Source organism: Panthera onca, chromosome D2, assembly GCF_046562875.1.
Source record: "Panthera onca isolate mPanOnc1 chromosome D2, mPanOnc1 haplotype 2, whole genome shotgun sequence".
NCBI classification, from domain to species: Eukaryota; Metazoa; Chordata; class Mammalia; order Carnivora; family Felidae; genus Panthera; species Panthera onca.
In genome coordinates this window covers 9,994,491-10,015,576 of record NC_138349.1, presented here as the reverse complement: position 1 = coordinate 10,015,576, position 21,086 = coordinate 9,994,491, and the positions used below count along the sequence as shown (strand labels likewise).

General features: G+C 47.3%; 1 protein-coding gene across 1 annotated transcript; it reads right to left on the bottom strand.

Annotated features, from left to right (window-relative positions):
* Positions 1 to 5,913: 5,913 nt before the first annotated feature.
* Positions 5,914 to 20,379, bottom strand: NSMCE4A (NSE4A component of SMC5/6 complex). Its single transcript, XM_060641316.3, has 11 exons — positions 19,970 to 20,379; positions 19,200 to 19,277; positions 16,387 to 16,517; positions 14,123 to 14,274; positions 12,101 to 12,200; positions 11,324 to 11,414; positions 10,352 to 10,446; positions 8,182 to 8,230; positions 7,379 to 7,473; positions 7,193 to 7,278; positions 5,914 to 6,082 (listed from the first exon to the last, which is right to left on the bottom strand). The coding sequence occupies exons 1-10, from the start codon at positions 20,265 to 20,267 to the stop codon at positions 7,204 to 7,206; spliced, it is 1,164 nt and encodes a 387-aa protein (XP_060497299.1). The 5' UTR covers positions 20,268 to 20,379; the 3' UTR covers positions 5,914 to 6,082; positions 7,193 to 7,203.
* Between the last annotated feature and the right edge of the window lie 707 nt (positions 20,380 to 21,086).

Here is a 21,086-nt window from a genome sequence, read left to right as displayed (position 1 = left end):
TCTCTCTCTCTCTCTTTCTCAAAAATAAACATAAAAAAAAAAAAAGTTCTCCAGAATACCTCAATGTGACTGTGCAGATTTCTCAGCTGTATTCTTCTTTTTTTTTTTGTTTTCAATTTTTTTAAATGTTTATTTATTTTTGAGAGAGAGAAAGAGAGCGAACAGGGGAAGGGCAGAGAGAGGGGAAGAGAGACAGAAACCCCAAGCAGGTCCCGCACTGTCAGTGCAGAACCCGATGCAGGGCTTGAACCCACGAACTGGGAGATCATGACCTGAGCCGAAATCAAGAGTTGGACGCTCAACCGACACTTAAGGTGCCCTGTCTCGCCTGTATTTTTCTGCATTAAATTAAAAAACCAACTTTCTTGCCATGAAATTGTTTTATTATCTATCTAAAATAAAAGCCTTTGACAAGAATCCTGAAACATGTTACAGTTAGCTGCTGCTGGGAATTAATGATAGCTTCTAAATTATACTATTAATAATTTTATGCATAACTGAAAAGGGACTTACAGCTTTGAAAACTTATTTTCTGATCAAAGCTAAGTTCTTTGTTCTACCAACAATTATACCAACAGTGGTTTGTGGAATGTGAAATCGCAACTGAGCCTCCCCTCTTCAGTGTTAAAGGTATTTGTTAGTCTGAACCTCAAACTCAGTATGGATCTCTGTTCATACTTCTATCAGAGAGCACTCCTTCCTTGCTTCAAGGAAAGACAGAAGTTAGCCAGAGTCCTACCTATCAGCACCAAGAAACGCCTCTTGCTACGTGTGAAAGCAAGTCCCAAATCCTCCCTACCTCAGTGCACACCTGGGCCGTGGTTCCTGAAGCCTTTCTCCAAATCCTAGTGTGATCTCTCTTTTTAATCTTCCAGATTGGCCTGGGCCCAAAACACTCAGGACCCTCGGATTGCAGGGGGTTCCCAGTCCCCACTAGAAAAGAAGATAAAGGTGAGGAAGTACATTTACCGTGAACTTTGGAGCCAGAAATACCATCATAAAAAGTTCCTCTTCAAGGTAGAAACAGCCTGAGTGTTGCAAGCAAGAGTGCTTTGTCTGTTAGGTTCGATTCATTCAGTACCCGCAGTGCTGAACAAAACAAACATCGCTTGGGCCCTCGAGGGGCCTCGGCAAGTGAGGGACCTCAACATTAAACAGACAGCCACAGATTGTGATACGGGTCATGAAAGATGGGATTTTATCTGAAGGAATTACGTGCAAAGTGAGGAAGTGACATTTAAGCTAAAACCTAAACGTTACGTACATTAAGTACCATAGTCAGAGCTGCTGTATTGTGTGTTTGGGAGTATAAGAGAATATATGAAAATACTCAGATGGCAAAGAGAATAGGGTTTGAGGAACAGAGAAGCCAGGGCGGCTACATGTAGCAGAACAAGCAAGCAGTCGAGCTAAGAGGCAGTCAGGAGCGAGATTATGAATGGGATTTTCTCCTAAAATCGATAGGACGCTATCCTAGGTTTCTGTGCAGGAAAGTGACGTGCTGAGATTTGTGTGATATAAAGATCAATCCGGTTGCCGTGTGAGTGGTCTGATGGGGCTGGGGACAGAGGGAGAGAGTGTGGATTCAGGAACTCTAGTCAGGCTAACACCCTAGGATGGGGGCATCCTGAAGCTACCGGGGACAGGACTGGAAGGGTGGAAAATGAAAGGAGCACTTTGCAGTTAGAGCCAAGTGGCGGTGGTAAGTAGACAGTATCTAGGTCTGGAGTTGAGATTCAAGTGCAAGGCTGCGTCGTGTGGGACTGTCTTGCTCATCCCTTACTGCCCCCGCCTAGAGCAGTCTCTGGCCCGTGGTAGGTCACCTTGTTGAGTGATTGAGACTGTCCACATCCAAAAAAGCCTAGATGAGACTATGCTCATCTTAAGTGACAATTTCTCTTATATTTTCTTGCATTACCTCTAAAAGACAGAGCCAGCAAAGCGGTGGAGGGCACGGCCATGAGGTAGGAGAATGAAGGGCTATTCAGTCACCTGGGGATATTCAGCTAATGGCTGGAATTCTCTAGCAGGTCCAGGATAGCCTTGGTCACATGCCCTTGGCCACAGCCGGGAAGCCAGAGAAAAGTAAAGTATTTCAAAGAGGAAAGAGTGGTCCACTCTGTGAAATGCTGCTGAAGTCACGGATGACCGGGACAGAGACGAGGCCGCTGAATTCGTCACTGTGGAGATCCGTCATGAGCTAGACGACAGCAGTCTGGGAAGAGTGGAGGGATGGAAACCCAAGTGAAAAGGGTCAAGGGCAAACTGTGGGGTGGGGCAGTGGAGAGGGGTGGTAGATTTCCGCTTCATGGCACACTAGGAAGGGGAGCCAAGGTGGCACGCGTCGCAGAGTCTTCCCTTTCTGTCGAAAAATGATGTCAATACTGGAACCTTTTTTTATGCGGACGGAGTGATCCAGTACAGGGGAACATTTGATGAAGCGGGGAAGGGAATTTGGTGATTGCAAACTGAAGTTCTGGAAGCTTCACACGGGCATGTAGAAGACTTGGCTTTTGATAGACAAAGGGGCAATGTTTCCATTACGAAAGCAGAGTCCAGGATGGACACACGGAGGTTGTTCCGGCAACAAGAAGAGGAAGATGTTTCTGACTGCCTGCTGCTGTTTCCTCAAGGTCGTCTAAGGCAAAATCTTCAACCGGGAGGGGCCTCGGGGGGAGGGGTGTGTGGGAGGTTTGGAGAGAAAGCCAACGGCTAAGAGACCCCGACAGGGACACGGTGTCAGAATGCCAGGCAGAAATGCTAGCCACTTGTGAGCCTGTGACAAAGGGCATCCGACTTAAAAAACTTCTAATGCTTCCCTCTGACAAGAGCCTAGGTGGCGTCCACTCTTCCCAAGTGAGGAAACTGTTACTCCAAAAGCTTCGACAGGAGAACGAAACACTTCATCAACCCAAAGCCATGTCTTTTGACTTCCGGTTTGCCAAAGCAGAGGCATATTACTATCGACGACATCAAGAAATGGTGCTGGGAGAAGCGTGGAAATACAAAATGGTTCCGGGGTGGGAAATTAAAATAGAGAGAGAGAGAGACCGCACAGTGAAAACACAGGAGATGCTAAAAAATGGGACTGTTTAGTGCCTGAGAGGGAGCTGGGCCAGATAGAGAAGCACGTATATACTGAGCCAAACGGGCCAGAGGCCTTGGAGAAGGCAAGCGTCAGCCCCTCTCTCAAAGGATGCGCAGCCTAACGGTCTTCCCCAAGACATTAACCCTAGGGAAGGATGAAAAGACGGACACTCTCCAGAGGACACACAAAACGAAGACCAAAAAGCCCAGGGCGGCCTGGGCCAAGGAACAGATCAAGGGGCATCAAGACCGAATGACTCGGGGGAGACAGCTCACGGAGCAGAGAAGCGAGAGCCGAGCTCGGGGGCTCTCTGCCCCGGCTCCCCCTCTCCGCAGGCCTCCGGTGCACAGGGAGAAAGTGAAGGAATTCGAGCGGGTCACCCCCTATCCGATCGCCCAGCCTTACCAGGAAACGCTCCTAGAAGTGACCATCCTCACGGAAAAGGCCAAAAAGGAGGAGGAGGTCAAGAAGCCGCTCCGCAGAGAGCTCTTGAGCATGCCACCGTTTTGAGAAGTCAGCTAGAAAAAATTAAAGTTTAAGTTATTTTCTGGATTGTTGTATTTCTTTTTCAGGCGAGCATACGTTCGGAATCAGTGCGATAAAATCCCATACCCCTGAATCTTGTTTCTAAGTGTATCAAACTTTGGGGGCGGGGAGGGTAGATAGACCAAGCGTTTCAGCTGTCTGCAGAACTATCCCCCAAAACTTGTGACTTAAAACCCCCACCATCTTATAATGGCTCATAATCCTGTGTCAGGAATTCAGGCAGAGCCCACCAGTGCGATCTGCCCTACGCGTCCCCATTAGAGCAGCTTGGGGATATTCAGGTGACCGCTGGACTAGTCCGGAGGGTACCGGCGACACGCCCTTGAGGATGGCTGGAAGGCTGGGCTCGGCTGGTCCCGGTCCGGGCCTCCCTTGTTCATGTAGTTCCTGGCCACTGGGTAGCTGGCCTTATTACAGGTGACTCGACTCTGGTAACTCGTCAGACACCACAAGGCTTCTTTTGATGTAGCTTCCGAGGTCCCAGAACGTCACTTCTGCCGTCTGCTGTTGCTACAACAAATCACCAAGACCAGCCCAGATTCAAGGGGGAAGGAAACAGACTTTTCCTCTCAAATTTGCAACCATCTTTTAATCTACCACTCCAAGCCTCTGAAAACTCCATCACCCACAGAGGAAGGCAACTCTAGACATGTGTGCTTGGAAGATTGTAATGTTAAGACCACGTATGTGATTCCATTTATGTGAAATGCCAAGAATAGGCAAATTTTGACAGAAAATAGGCTATCAGTTGGCGCTCAGGGGTGAGGAGGTGGGCGAGGAAGGGTGATGGCCACCGGGTATGGGGTTGGGGGCGAGAATGTTCTACATCAGACCGTGGTGATGGTTACAGAGCCCTGTGGAGAGACTGATGAGTTGTTTGCCAGGAATGGGTGAATGACAAAGAGTATGAAGTAAACCTCTGCAAAGCCGTTCAATGAAACGGAAGAGAGAGCTTAAGTCTGGAGCGGGAGGCGAGCAGGGGTGTAGGCAAGGAGCCAGATCATGTGAGGCCTCGGACGGTTCTGAAAGCTCAGGTTGTTCAAGTGTCAGAGGCGGTGGGGAGTCACTGAGGCTGACGAGCGGTTCTGAAGATGTGCAGGAGATGTGAAGGGCAGGAAGGAAGCAGGGACAGCAGATGGGAGGCTTCTGTGGCAGAAACCTGGGCAGGATGGAGAATCAGGACACCAGATGGGGAGTCGTGACCGATCGAGGTAGAGGGGAAGGAGAAGAGAAATCCTGGGTTTCTTTTGAGGAAATAAAGGAGTAGAGGGGCCAGCACAGGGATTACAGGGAAGACAGACTTGGGAGCTGTTTTATACCTATGTTTAAAACAGCCCCTATGCTGGCAATCAGCCATTGCACATACATCCGTAGCTTTTCGGAGTTGAGTCAAAGTCGGAAGAATGTTTAGGATTAATTCATGAGACTAAGATGGGGGGAGGGGAAGCAGGGAAAGCAACAGAATCTTAAGTGCCAAATGCACAGCATTTAACCCGGGGATCTATTTGGGTAGGAATCACCAGTTTGGTCTAAAATAGCCCCTAGAGGATGCTGAGAAAGGGGGTGCCACTCCACGCGGATCCAGGACGGCCAGGAGGGGAGAGTAGAAGAGATCCTTGTTGAAAGAGGAGACAGGACAGTAACTGAGGGTTCTGGTAGTGGTTTTCAGGTGAGAGATAAACAAGCATGGTTGAAGGGAAAGTGCTCGGTATGGAGAGTGGCTGACAAGCCCGAGGACCAGGAAGGGCTGGGACCCAGAGCCTGCCAGAGAAGCGACACTCGGACACTTGACTCGGACACCAGATGGGAGGAGGGAGAGAGGGAGGACGTAGCAAGCTGTGGAACGGGAAAGGGAACCAACAAGGGGCTAAAAAACATCAAGGACAGGCCTGAAGGCCCAGCCAAGATCAGAAGCTTGGGAGTCGCGCCCGTCTGGCTGTCCTCTGTGTGCACACAGGGGAGCACTGTTGGGAGCTGTGGGGATGGTTGTTCAGCCTGGCCCGGCAGAGGACTGAATAGTTTCTCGTGTGTAAATCACAGGCTGAATCATAGAAAATGGCTGATATTTGACAATGTTTTGCCTACACAAACAATTTCATACAGTTCAATCCAATATTGGTTGACTTGACCAGCTAACTTTACATTTAACTAAAGAGATATAAAAAGAACCATAATGATCTGTAGGCCATTGACATCCTAACTAAAAAGGTTTCAGTGGAACAGGACTAGAGAAAGGCCAAACTCTGGCATAATCAGAAAATAAAGAGTAACTACAAATATTTGTGAATATGGCAGTGAATTTCCTTTAATCAAAGACAACCGGGACCAATTCATTAACTATCAAAAGCTACATTTTACTAAAAACAATCTGTCTTTAAAAATGTTTAATCATACAATATATACAATACATGCTGCTTTCCTGTTTGGATTTCACTATCCAGTTGAGTCCTAAGAAAGAGGAAAAAAATAGCTGGTTAACAGTTTGTAAATGATAACATGAATCCAAAGTTTACTAGATATACAGAAATAGACTCCAACAACCAGTGCTTTCTCAGTGAGGAGGGCCCCGGTCCACCCACATCATATATCTTACGTCTGCTCTCTTTCCCTCAGTTATCTTGGAACCAAAGCAGATTAAGTATTCAAAGTTCATTTTTAACTCTCAAAATTACAGAAAATTTGAGTTAGAAAAATAAAACCTTAACAATGTTCTAATTCAAAATCCCCCCCCCCCAATTTTACAGATTGGATTTATAGACAAAATGAAGCTGAGTGAGATGAAGTCATCTCAGTGATTTTAATGTTTGTTTATTTTTGAGAGAGAGACAAAGTGTGAGCAGAGGAGGAACAGAGAGAGAGGAAGACACAGAATCCAATCCGAAGCCGCCTTCAGGCTCTGAGCTGTCAGCACAGAGCCCGACTCGGGGGCTTGAACTCACGAATTGTGAGATCATGACCTGAGCCGAAGTCGGACGTTTAACCGACTGAGCCATCCAGGCGCCCCCTCCATGATTTTAAAGTAAGGGGCAGAGCCAACAGAATCCAGGTCTCCTGACTCCCACCCACAGCAAATGCCCGATCGTCACTAAGATTTCCTTCTAGCATGTTCTCCTTCATAAAAATTGAAGAAGTGTTTCACAGCATAACTCACATTTAAGAAACGCCCATTTACTGACATCATTCCAAGGTAAATCTGTCCTAATCCTCCCTTTCTACTTCATAGCTATAAAATAACCAAATCAAATCGGACACTGAACACGACTGATGGGAGGGTTCAGTATTCGATTTATCTAGTTTATCAACTTGTTGGAGGGGGCGGGGGGGGGGGGAGTAGGAGGAGCCAAGCCAGGAACACACTCCTGCCTCGCCCCTTCAGAACCCCGAAGTAATCCAAAGAAGGGGACTTGCAACCACTAGGTGGCGCGCTGCCTTTCCCACCAGCACGCACAGTTCTAGGACTGGGGCACTAGAGGGAGGCAAATCCCAATTTCACCAGAATGCGAAAAAGGAAGGTGGTTTGGAATGCTAAGTAACGTTTCATAACATAGGAAATGTTACCTTTGCTGGCGTCAGGCGCTTAGCCTCTGCTGGCTCTGGCCTGAAGCAATCACAGGTTCTGAGATCTCAAAGGTCTTCACGATCTCCTGGTGGAGAACAGAGAACATTTTGGGCACTGGGTTTACAGCAAATGCCGTTTGGGAGACAGAACTACCCCGGGGAAAGGGGCAAGGGGCAAGGCTTTACCTCCCAGTCTCGGTAACTCAAAGCTATGATTCCTTGATTCCTAATTTGGGTGTTTTGGTCAATTCCCTCACTTTCTTCATTAATATTAACGGGCTCTGTTGGAAAGACAAAAGTTTTCAAAGGTTATCGAATCACAGGAGGTAGGCTGAACGGAAACTGTTGAACAGGAACGAAGCCTGTATCGAAAAAACACTTATAATATTACATACTTATTAGGATCCCACGCATCACTGACTTGTTATAGTGTTGTAGCAAGTAATCCATTTGCTTCCATTTTTAAAAAACCCCACAAGATGGAGTGACACGTTGCAATCATTTAAAAACCTCTGCAGATCTAAGTACTAACCACAGAGCTGAGCCCTACTGAGTCCCAGAGAAATTAAGAGCTTTTAAAGTAACAATAAAGGCAATGGATGTACTTGATTCTCTGCAGGAGACCTTAGGAAACAAAGGACTCATGGAGACCGGTGAAATTATTTGAGAAAGATTCTCCCAAGGAGAGGAGGGAGGTGGCTTCAGGGAAAAATAGAAGGAAGGAAAGTACAATAGTAACTGCAATTACAAACATTCTAGATAAAAACTGGAGGGACTTTCTTGTCAGTCTTTAAGGCAGTAAGTGTTGAGTCAATGATACAGATGAACCCTCTGGCTTTAAATGATGGCGATATTTTCAGTAAAGATACAGCAACGTAAAAGTTCGATACCTAAAATGCAAACTCATTTACATTTAGAAAGCTGCATTTCATGACCTCTAACAACACATACGTTTTCTCAAAAACTAATCTTAACATAGTATCCTTTACCTATTACTGGCAGTCGGTCTTGGTCAAGCTTTATTCTTGCAAAACCATCCTAAAACACAAACATGATTTTAGATTTGGATTCAAAAACCGATTTAAAAAATTAGATCCAAAACCCGTAACCACTGGATGAAAAGCATTATTCCTTAATTAGAAAGCTCCATATCCCAGACACTCAAAATGTACCATAACAATAATGAGGTTACGTAGACAAGAAGATACATGGGGCTTCCCTCGGGTTTCTGATCAGCCTCTATCCTGAGGATCTGCTAAATAAAACCGAAACTGGCTTATCTCTTTAACTGATTCATGCGTATTTTTGAACACTCCATATTTTAGCAGGTGTTAGCTCATCATCTACCGTTGACAAAATATGCCTTTGTTATCATTTCTGGGAAGATGCTCTGGTCAATACAAGATTTTTGTTTAAGGTTAAAATCAAATTCATCTTACATATGCAGCAGTGCAACCTGTTACAAGACTAAAGATAGGTCTAAAGTATGCTTCTTTTCTTATATTTCAGTATATTTTTGAGTAGGATTTTTTTTTTGAACCTTCTATTTTGAAATAATTTCAAACTGAAAAGAGCTACAAGGCTACTATAAAGAACCTTTATAGTATATGTATTTTTTAAGTTTATTTATTTTGAGAGAGAGCGAGCGTGTGCCCACATATGCGACAGGGGAATGTCAGAAAGAGAGAATCCCAAGCAGGTTCCACAGTTAGCGCAGAGCCTAATGTGGGGCTCAAATCCACAAACCGTGAGATTATGACCTGAACGGAGATCAAGAGTGGATGCTTAACCAACTGAGCCACCCAGGCACCCCTCCCTTCCTATATTCTTTACCGAGCTTCACGAAGTTTTTCACCAAGTTTTTTTCACCAAATTTCACTGTTAAAGTTTTGCCACATCATTTCACTCTCCCTACATATTCATTTATAATTGTTTTTTAAGTTTATTTATGTTGGAAAAGAGACAGCAAGTGGGAGAGGGCCAGAGAGAGAGAGAGAGCGAGCAAGAGAGAATCCCAAGCAGGCTACACACTGTAAACACAGAGCCTGATGCAGAACCCACGAACCTTGAGATCATAACCTGAGCTGAAGTTGGGACACTTAACTGACTGACCCACCCAGACACCACTGTACTAGTAATTTTTAAAAAAAAAATTTTTAATGTTTATTTACTTTTGAGAGAGAGAGAGAGAGAGAGAGAGACTGTGCACATGAGTAGGGGAGTGGCAGAAAGAGAGGGAGACACAGAATCCGAAGCAGGCTCCAGGCTCTGAGCTGTGAGCACAGAGCCCGATGCAGGGCTTGAACCCACGAACCATGAGATCATGACCTGAGCTGAAGTCAGACGCTTAACCAACTGAGCTACCCAGGCACCCCAAATTTTTTTAAGTTTATTTCTTTATTTTTGAGAGAGACAGAGACAGTGCAATTGGGAGAGGGGCAGAGAGAAAGAGAGAGAGAGAGAGAGAGAGAGAGAGAGAGAGAGAATTCCAAGCAGGCTCTGTGCTGCCAACACAGAGGCCGATATAGGGCCTGAACTCACAAAACCAGGAGGTCATGACTTGAGCCAAAACTAAGAGTCCTATACTTAACAGGCTGGGCCATCCATGCACCCCTCCCGTATTAGTAATTTTTATGAGATAATAAATGATAGCCTGCTCCCTTTCCTTAGTACTTTCAGTATATGGTTCTTGAGGAGAACAAGATATTTTCTTACCTAACATGGCAACTATCAGATGTGGGCAATTTAAATTTGGGAAATTGAACATTTATACCACACTGTTCTCTAATTTATAGTTCCATACTCAAACTCCGCCAATCCTTTTTATAAATAATTTCCAAAATGTAAAAGCAAGCTCACAACTTCTCTTTTTAAGGTTACTTATTATGTTGAGTAATCTCTACACCCAACGTGGGGCTCGAACTCATGACCCTGAGATCAAGAGTCATATGCTCCATCGACGGAGCCGGCCAGGCGCCCTTCACACACAAATTTTCAGCTAGTTTCTTCTGCCTGTGTGCCAATGTTTTGCTACAACGCAAATACATACATACATACTGGTTAGTACAAACACCTCTGCCGGCTCCCACCCATAGCTTTTACTATGTACCCTCTTAAAAGCTATAAAAGATAAAAAAGAGAAATAATCTTAAATCTTACCCTTATAATGAAGGAAACATGAAAGATGTTTTCCACTGTTCGGGGAAAAGAATGTGGATCAACCACAAAGTCAAAGAAGGACATAGGAGTATCAGCTGTAGACGAAAAAGAAAAAAAAAATTCTTCAAAACAGGAAAGATGGATTTTGCTAATCAGTAAGACCAATATTCTCTTGTGTGCACAGAGGAGGGAAATGGGCCCTCAACCCGCTGTTGGGACTATAAAGGGATACGGCCCTTCTGGAGACCAATTTGGCCTACCTATTATAAAATACGTATGCCCACTGATCTGGCAACCCTCCTCCTACAGAAATGTCGGCAGGTGCGTGCAAAGCTGTGTGCCAGGATTCTCTGCTACAGCGGCTTTCACGAGAGTAAGATGCTACAAAGAACTTCCACTCGTCCACTCACGGGGGACTTGTTCAATGTATTTATGACACAGCCCTACAACGGGAATCACTGGAGAGAAGGGCGATCTACCCGTATCGACGTAGAAGAATGTCGACGTGGAAAACTCAGGTTGTGGAAGAACGTGTATATTATGATTAGCTTTGAAAAAAGCAAAACCAGCAAAGATGCCCAGCTTACTTATGTGCATAGTTACATAACTGACATAAAGCTAAGACGATCTGAGTACGCAAGGCACGCCATACAAGGAGCTGCCTCTAGGGAGCGAGAAGTGGAACAGGTACTTGACTCTACCGCTCTCACTTCTATGGCACCTTTTGTTTTGTAACAGAAAAAATACCCCATCTTTTAAAACCAAAAATGAAAAGTTACTTTGCCAACAACCTCACATGGGATATCTAAAGGAGAGAAGCCGCGTTACATATATAGGCTGAAAAGCAACCAAAATGATTCAAACATTGTACAGAACCGAAAATGCGTTTCAAAAACTAACTTCTCATCGAAAGGGACATGTGTCTAACTGATAAATACAAATTGCTCTACTTGAACTTGGTATCATACTTACGATCCTCTCGGAAATAGGTCTGCAATAATCCCAAAATTCTTTCCACTTCCTTTTCTGTTGCTTCTTGATGAGATTCTTCCATTTCACTTAACTGAAAACACAAAGTCGTTACCAGACTGATCTACTTGCCTGTTTGCGTTTTCTGCCCTCTTCCACGCCCATATTCGTCTAAATGTCTTTTATTAGGGATCACTACCAGTTTTGACCCCCATCTTAAAATTTACAGTTAAAAAAAAAAAACCAAAAAAACTTTGTTTCAGTTAACATTTTTCTATTAATTTTTTAACAGAGGAGTTAACATGACCAAATCAACCATGTTCAGGTTGAATATAAATAAAATAGCACAACACAGAAAGTGGTTCAGAACTGTGGTTCTCAACTGGGAGTGATTTTTGCCTCTTGGGGACATTTGCCGATACCTGGAGATGTTTTTGGTTGTCACAACTGGGGATGGGGAGGAGGCGGCTACTGGCATCTAGTGGAAAGAGGCCAAGGATTGCTATGGGGCCTCCTGCATCGCACAGGTTAGCCAATCACGACGGAGAATGTTCCTGCCCCGAGGGCTGGCTGTGCTGAGGCTGAGAGCCCCTGATCCATTACGGAAAGGAATTAAAACTAAGACAAGGGTTAACCCGGTAAAACGTTTAAAAGCTTAAATTATTTAAGTGATTATTTAAGTAACCAAACCTGACTCCAGACCCTAAAGCTTAGAAAAGATGGCCAAATTGCATGTATATTAACAGCTACTTTAACCGTAGGCATTTTCAGAAGACAAACCTGGTCAGGCATGGTCTTCTTCTCTTCTGTCTTGGGACCTTTTCTCGGACGATCGCTTCGTGGCTTTGGCACAGGGAACTCTCCTTGTATTGAACCCAACCTAATGAAAAATATGCTTTCATGTCTTTTTTTGTTTGTTTTCTAAACCAATTTGACTAACTGGAAGCAGCTCCCACGGAATGGTCAGATTCAGACCAGGCTTCAGTGCTGTATGAGCTGACATCAGATCGAAACTCTGGTCGGGTCTGTGACATCCTTTCTGCTCCCATTGTGTTTCTCAAAGAACTCCTAGGAGCTTCTCTCAATTACAGATACCTCCTCAAACACCTTCATATTTTGCTTTCAACAGTAGACCGGTCAACATGCCTGTGGTCTTCCCAGCTAGCCTACTGTGTTCTTGGCAAAGCCAACTTCAGATCAGGGAAGAAGAACATGTGGGGAAGAGGAAAAAACAGCTCCCCTGGGGGTTAAAAGCCTTTGGACTAGGGGTGCCAGTGCCGAGGCTCACAGCCTCGGACTACGGAACATACCTGTCTCAGGAGAACAGTTCAAACAGAAGCCATGGGATTCTTTTCCCCTCTGGACTCCCCGTACCCCCTAAAAAAAGCCCAAATGCAGACTTAAGCTACAGTAATAGATGTACCATGCAGCGATCACGGCCCCGAAAACATAGACCTGTGTGGTCCCTCCGCCTGAGGAGATCAAAGGGTGCAGTGTAGATGGACAGATCCAAATCCACACACACGTGTCCATTTCAGCGTGTGGATGGACGCTGAAATGGGGTGGATCCCACAGCATCATACTAGAATAATACTGTGGTGCTGGGAGCGCATGTGGGCAGAGGTCTACCCAGACGTGGGAGTGATCTGGTTGCGATCTCTGACCTTGCCTTCTATCTGTCCGGAGAAGTTACTGGAGGCTTCCAAGTTAGGGTCTGGGACATCAGCAAACATTCCCAGGTGGCAAAGATGGGGGAAGACATTGTAGGCCAAAGAAACAGCAAGTGCAAGGGCACACAGCTGTAAGCACTTCACTGTGGGTGCAACTTCGGCAGGATGAGGAGACAAAGTTTAAGGCACAGCACCCAAGGCTCCCTTTAGATCTTGGGATTTAGGACAGAGCCAAGAACTCAACAGCAAAAAAACAGAGATTTGGACTTTATCCTGTAACGAAGAAGTGTGACCTTTATGCTGTAATGGAGGCAGTGGTTCCAGGCACCTGTGCTAACTGAAGGCTTTTTAAAAACCTAGGCCTCGCCCCACACCTGTGCATCTCCAGAGCCTTCTAACTGAGGCGCTACCACTCTCGGGAGGTTTGCAAGGGTAAATCAGAACAGACAAACCGCCCAGGAGCTATATAGCACTTAAGAAGAAACAACAGCAGAAAGAATCTGCTGGGGGACACAGCCAGAGCATTTGAAGATGGTCTTAGAGAAGAACCAATGAGCACTATTCTTAGTTTCCCCAAAAGGACTGAACTAGGAAATGAAGACGGAAGTTAATGTGAGTATAAAAAAAAAAAAAAAAAAACTTTTCAAAACTAGAGCTGTATCCAAAAAATCAACCGGGCACTGAGGTGACCGTGACTCAAGCAGGCTTCAAGTATAGGTCAGTTGATCGTCCGACAGGAAATTACGGTAAGTGGCAATTTACATACATTGGTAGGATCTGAAGATACTCTCCATAAGAGGTATCGTCCTCCTACATGGTAAGGATTAAAGGTGACAAAACAAAGCCAGACGTTTTGCCCCAGACCGGAAGTCTCACATACTAGGAAACAAAGGAGCCGGCAGGGCACCTAGTAAGAGGTCCTGGCCCACAGCCTGCCCTGCTTAAATTAAGCAGGATGAGGATCCATCCACATCGAGATTTTATGGGCTTTTCAATCAAAGTTTACAAAGTCTCCAAACAATGGCATCATGACTGTCACCTCCACAATACCAAATAATGTTTGTTCCTACAACGAAAAAACAACTTAAGGTTTACAAATGACTGGTCTGTCAGATTTTTAAAATAATCTTACAGAAAGTGGAATGTATGGGTTTTATTAAAGGTGTTTTCTGCTGTTTTGCCTGATATTTTCCAGGAGTCATAGACTATGAATTCAAAATCAGAACTATCTTCATCACGGATGAGTTCTTCAGCTTCTAGCGGATTTACACCCATATGTGTCAGCTACAAAAATGAAGGGAAACAAAAAACCCCAGTTAAGCCACAAGCAATCATTCACCACATCAAATAATCTGCATCAGTAAACTTTAAGAGGCCAGAGGCAAAGCCTGTTTTCAAGGCCCTAACACGCTGGCTAAATTTCTTTCGATACAGATAATTTCATACATAAATTCCAACTTTCCAAGGCAGCAACACGAGAATGAATGAACTTAGTCCATCAAAGTATTAGGAAAGCAGTTCCGGCATACAAATCTGAAATCACATCCCACATCAAAGCCTCCAACACAGAACAGGCCAGGTTTAGCTGGCTTTCGGATTTTCATTTTAGCCAGCCTCATAGAGACCACTACTCAGCTTGCGTCTCAGTATATCCAGAGAGCAGTGGCCTAGCGTCAGAGAATCATTCATCCTAAAACTGCCTTCCTGCGAAGAGTTGCCAGAAGTTTAGTAATTCTCTCATCCCCAACTATCTTACAGAAAATGAAAGTGCTTTGATTACATTATAGAATTATAAAATGCCTCCAAGTTATCAAATTAAAACAGTAATATCAAATATGAACAATCAAAAAGCTCTCAAGGAGCTGACCCCTATTAAAGGCAATCAAGTTGTAAAGAAAAAGGCTGCAAGAACCGGATCAGAGACATAAGGTCGGCATCCATCACCCCCGCCCCCTGCCACCTTGTCTCTCCCCTCCCCCCCCCCCCCCCAACGTGGGAGGACGGGTCCGTTTCTGTCTGGTCCAGTCTACCAGTCTTTTTTTTATAGAACCTATATTTGATGTACTCAGAAGGATCTTCCCCAGCCAGCCATCACAGAGCTATTAATTTAGGGTTTTACTCTGAATGCCTTAAAGACTTCCGGAATTTATTTTGATTTGTTCAAGTACACAGCTCACTTGGATAAATACCAGTAATTTTAAAAAAGACAACCCAGTATATGGTCATTTCATCTGTTCAGCTGTATGTTAGTGTGCATTTTCCAAATGCATTATGCCTCACAATAAAAAAGTTAAAAAAGAAGATTTTACGGTTTTAAATGTAAGTTAAATTTCAGTTTTAAACCATTTAAGGTTTTAAAAACAACAGAAAACTCATCTGCCCCCTGCCTTTACAAAAGAATGAATGTATCTGGTCCGATCTCACAGTACTAAATCATTTTAATAGCCATTTGACAAACATTCAGTCAGAAATTCAAAGGTCTAGCAGAAATGCTAGGACAGAGCTTGGCTCAGAGTGGAACCAAAAAAAAAGAAAAAAAAAATCGACAACAGGGTAAAATGCAAGGTCAGCTTCATTGTGCCTTTTGTGGTAAATCCACCAAGGAAAAATTTTTTAATTTTGGGTAACAACCATCCAAAAGAAAGGTAAATAAAACAACAACAAAAAGACCCACAAAATAGCAAAACCCTAAGCATATTCATGTGGTTCCCATTTATTCTCAAAGACAGAGGAGAGGGGCACCTGGGTGGCTCAGTCGGTTAAGCGTCCGACTTCGGCTCAGGTCATGATCTCATGGCTCGTGGGTTCGAGCCCCGCATCGGGCTCTGTGCTGACTGCTCAGAGCCTGGAGCCTGCTTCGGATTCTGTGTCTCCTCCTCTCTCTGTCCCTCCCCTGCTCTTGCTCTGTCTCTCAATAATACATAAATGTTAAAAAAAAAAAAAGAAAGAAAAAGAGGAGAACTTGCCCCCCCCCTCCCCGGGCCTAACTCATCTCCAGCTGAGCTCTGCCACCTGCTGCGTGGGTTTTGTCCAGCCAGGACGAAGGGTCCCCAGTCACTGAGAATGAGCTAGAATACTTATGAACTGATAATTCAGGGGAAAAATGGCCATTTGTAAATAAACATAGCACCCAGAATCTTTACTTCGAATGCTAAGAGATTTTTCTAAACCTCTAGGCTGCCGCCCTGTATTCCTCGACATGGCTCTCCTGTCATCGTTTAACTTGGTGAGATGAGAGCTCTTTGGGGGAATCTGAGACTTGTGCCCCACCCCCCCCCCCCCAAGAAAAGGAAAAAGGAAGTGAAGGCCATTTGCATACAGATCTAATCAAAGCAGATAATTAATCTGTGACCTGGGACACATTTTTTGTTTAAGATTCCGCAGCTTTGAACTTACTAGAGTTTCAACGTAGCGCAACATATCGAACGAGTTCAGATCAGAACGCAGCTGCTTTGCCTTCTCTTTGCCCAAATCTGAAGCCAAAACAAGAAAATGGGCATCCAGGACTGCTTCTCTTGCCCGGGACACTGTTCAAAAAGAGAAGGAAAATACACATGATTCACAGGGATTTTCCCGAAATTTCCACCTACTTACTTGCCATTTCCCACTGGACCAACCAAAAAAAAAAAAAAAAAAAAAAAAAAGGAAACATACCCATCTCCCTCTAAAACCTGGCTCTCATGCCCAACCCACCAATATCTGGAGTCAAAGCTGACCAGTCCTCCGGGCTCTGTGCAGACAGTTCAGAGCCTGGAGCCTGCTTCAGATTCTGTGTCTTCCTCTCTCTCTGCCCCTCTCCCGCTCATGCTGTCTCTCTCTCTCTCTCTCTCTCTCAAAAATAAACAAACATTAAAAAAAAAAGCTGACCAGCCCTCCTAAAAGCCCCTCTCCCTCCAGGGTCCTTCTCCTCCTGTGAATTGAACTACCATCTCTTTATAGCTTGGGTTCAACAAAGCCTGTCTTCTCTCTTAACACCCAGCTTCTCCCCCCCCTCCCCCCACCCCACCCCCAACGCCAGCAGCCCCACCTCGGCGTCGCTCCTTGATGCAAGCGGAGGTAAGTCAAAAGGAAGGCCTGCTCCGTGTAAGGCCTGGTGGCTTGTTGAGCGGCCACCACAAACCGTCAGGGGACATCAACAGAAATAATGGCACCGTCTGGGCAGTCAGCCTAAGACGCCCAGGTGCCAGCCCGGGCCACCACGTGGACAGAGGCCACGCAGCAGGGCGGCGACCCTGAGGATGGAGGGCCCGAAGGCGTTTGACAGAGGACCCGGGATTTAAGACAAGCTATACCGAGAAAAAGATTTAAACAGGAGTCAAGGGAACAGGACGACGAAGTGTGCAGAGGCGAGGGACCGGCCCTTTGGAGGAGATGGCGGGGCTGGCGGGACTGGGAGGGTGAAGAGGGCCCTGGGAACACCCGGAAAGGCAAACCGGAAAGGGAGCCAAGAAGAGGCGAAGGCGGCAAAGTTCAAGTACAGAAACACCTGTGCCTGGTGTGCTCCCGGAGGCCTTGTGGGTGTCACGCTTCCTGAACACACACGTCCAGTGGCTGAACTTGGCTGACTCCCGTTTTTGCTTTTATACATCATTCTTCTCCCTTTTTATTTCGGGGGTGCTGCTGCGGGAGCGACCATGCGTGAGAGAGGGAAGCAGAGGCCAGGCTGCTCCGGGTGCCTTGCCTGCTGGCCTCACAGCACGGTCGGCGAGAAAAGCGCAGACTTCTCGGCCCCAGCTGGCTTTGAGGCTCCCACCGAGGGAAAACCATGAGTGCCAAGGATCTAGAATTCTGTGTTTGCTGGGCGAGTGAGTAACTTTGCCTTAAAGAGGTGACCCAGTCAGCACAGGGGCATCAGCCGAGGAGGGAGTGATGTGTGGCCCAAGAACTAAAAAGATGCACAGTAAAGAAGCAAAGGGGTGAATGAGTCACAGACAGCGCTAACAAGGGGTGAGGAGGGATTTAACCAGGTGAAAGGGAAACGCTCAGTTCTGGAAGGTTTTAACGAGATTTAGCAAATGTGGGAGACCAAGATGGGGAACGGTGCAGAGGCTGTGACCAGGGCTAGAAAGACAGTCATTTGAGAACATGCGGACGCGGCAATGTTAAAAGCGAGCAACAGTTAAGCCATTAGTCGGACTGGGAAATTACTAGAAAGAAAGGGTCTGGTCCTCAAAGAACATGAAGAGTTGTCTGGGCAACACAAGTTGTTGACTCTTCCTTACCACCGAATTTGTCTGCACTCTGCCTTTCTGTTGCCACAGAACTGTTAGGGGGACGGTGGGCAAAGTGGTCTGGGGACTTGCTCTAGGGTTCGGGGCCCCAGTGCCTACATCAGGGGGTGCCCGACCTGCCTTCTGTCTTTGAACAGACTACTGCTGCCACAAACCCTTTTAATTCAAACCAAGATATATATTTTTTTTCATTTTCAGAGAGAGAGAGAGAGCGCACATGCACACCCATCGGGGAGGGGCAGAGAGAGAATCCCAAGCAGGCTCCACGCTGCCAGTGAGGAGTCCTACATGGGGCTCAAACTCACCGAACCATGAGACCACGACCTGAGCCAAAATCAAGGTCGGATGCTTAACCGACTGAGCCACCCAGGTGCCCCAAACCATGATTGTTTTTTAAACTCCCCTCTCCCCATGGAGGGTGCTCAGTGCTCTGACGTATCTCTTTATCTCTCTCTCACCACCCCCCTACTAGAGACCAACAGCTCCACTAGTGGACATGGCCACTACACCCCTGCCCCCCACCATAGGCGGACCAATAGCAAGGAGCTGGGAGGAGGGCAGGACTAGAAATAGGATGTCACAGCCCAGCTCAGTTCTTCTTTAATTCATCTATTCAACAAACGCACCCTGGGGATACAGCAGTCAATACCACAGAAAGATAAAGATAATTCATGCAAGTATAATACAAGTTCTCAACCTTGAACGAGCAACAGAACCACCTGGGGGGCTTGCTAAAACAGGCTGCTGGCTGCGCCCCCAGAATTTCACATAAAGCCTTCAATACACCTTAGGGAATGGTAAGCACAACACAAGCAGTATAACCACTCCAACGAGAAAGCTTCCAAAACCAGTAAAGAAAACACTACTATATTATGTGGGAATTGTTTGATGTCAATAATATGGCTCTTATATAAAACTAATAAAAAATTATCCTAAAACTTACAATAAACAGCTCCCATATATAAAATAGTGAATTACCTCCATTAAACAGAGTGTTGGCCTCTTCAAGGACCTCAGTTAGTTTGTCGCTGGCATTCAGTATATCCTCTCGGTTTTCTACGTAAAGAAATACAAGATTTGGCAAATGTGCTCGTCATTCACCAAGTCCTTAACAAAGTGGTCACCTGGGGTGCTGAGGAGTCCTGCCCCTGCTCCCTGGGGTGATTATTTCACACATCTCTATCTTTTTAACCAAAGCGTCTCCGAAAGAGAAAGGTGACTGTACCTTTAAGGAGCATGAACTTTAAAAGGGGCCTGGCTGCCTTTAACCTTCACCCAAAGGGCTCCACTGCTTCTGCAGCCTCCTAACAGTGGCTCCCAAACTCTGCAAGCCACAGGGGCCCCTGGAGGGCCACCCGACAGATGGACGCGCCACCCCGAGTTTCGGAGTGGGTAGGTCCGGGGTGCGGTCCTAGTGCGGGCCATTTCTGACAGCTCCCTGGTGGCGCCGCCCGCGCTGGGCGGGCGACCCCTCGCGGGACCCACCGACTGCCAGATACGACACCCGGGGCCCGAGCCCCGCCGCCACTCCTTCCCGGCCGTCTGGGCTCGGGCGGCGCCGTCCGGCCCCCTCGGGGCCCGCGCGCCCCCGCCAAGGTCGCGCGGCTCGCTCCACGCGACGGCGCGGGGCCACCCGGCGAGCCAATCGAGGCGCGGCCGGGCGGCGCGGGGTCGGCGCGGGCGCCGTTGAGCAGCCGGGCCGCGCGGGCCTGCGTCCCGCACCTGCCCCCGCCCGCGCCCCGCCTTACGTTGGACCGAGTTGATGAGCGCCCGGTACTGATGGCGGATCTGGCGGCACAGGCCGTGGTCGGTCTCCGCCTCCAAGCTCGCGGGGTCCACCATCTCGTCCCCGGAATCCGACGGCTCTGCCTCCTCCAGGCTCGGGCGCTCCGGGGCCTCCCTGCGCTCGGGCGCGGCGCCGCGGCGGGACACGGGCGACAGCGGGGACCGCGAGCGGGAGCGGGAGCGGGAGCGGGTGCGATCCCGGTGCGGGTCGCGGCCCCGGCCCCGGCCCTCGGACCGGCGGCCGCTGCTGTCCCCGGACATCGCGCCAATTCGCCGTGCAACTTCGGAACGGCGGAAGTTCGCGCCAGAAACTGAAACCCCTGCTCGGCGCGAGCGCCCGCTCCCCGCGGAACGCGGCTCCCGGGCCGGCGCCAGCGCACAGCGACGCCTCTGGCGGGAGGCCGGCGGCGGGCGCGGTGCGGGGCGCTCCCGAGGCGCCGCGGGGCCCCGGCCCCGGCCCTCCGCTCGCTGGCCGTTTGCCGCACCCGGGGCCCGCTGACTCCTCGCTGCGCGGGGGTCACGGCCTTGGCCCGCCGGGCCCCCCGCCCGGCCCGCATCTTCCCGGGTCTCTTTGGTTCCCCAGGACACCGCCACGGCCTGGCGACGTCAGGGCGCGCAGGGCACGTGTGTCATGGAGGCTGCCGCGGATGACGCCGGGCTCGGAGGCAGAGATGTGGCTCTGTGACCTGAGTTTCTCCGAGCCATCACGGGGCGGATCCACTGAGGTTCACGTGCAGCCGGCAGTCCCACTCTTGGTGAAGCCAGAAGGACAACAAAAATGAACAACAAAAATTGACTTTCTCCTAGTAAACTGTGAACCGTCCCTTCTAAACAGCTACAGCATGGCAGCTTGTGTTCACAATTGGTTCTCAAGCTAAAATATTCTGAAGTATCTTCAAAAAGGGTCCAAGACAGATGGAATTCTATTCAGAAAAACATATGACTTTCATGTCATGCTACGTATTTGGGGTTGTATTGCAAATGTTGTTTCTCAAAAGTTCCCTTTGGTGCTGAGAATGCATTCGATTTTCTCAAAGAAACAATAATATAAGTTGCGTTTCTACGTAAGGCTACAAAAAT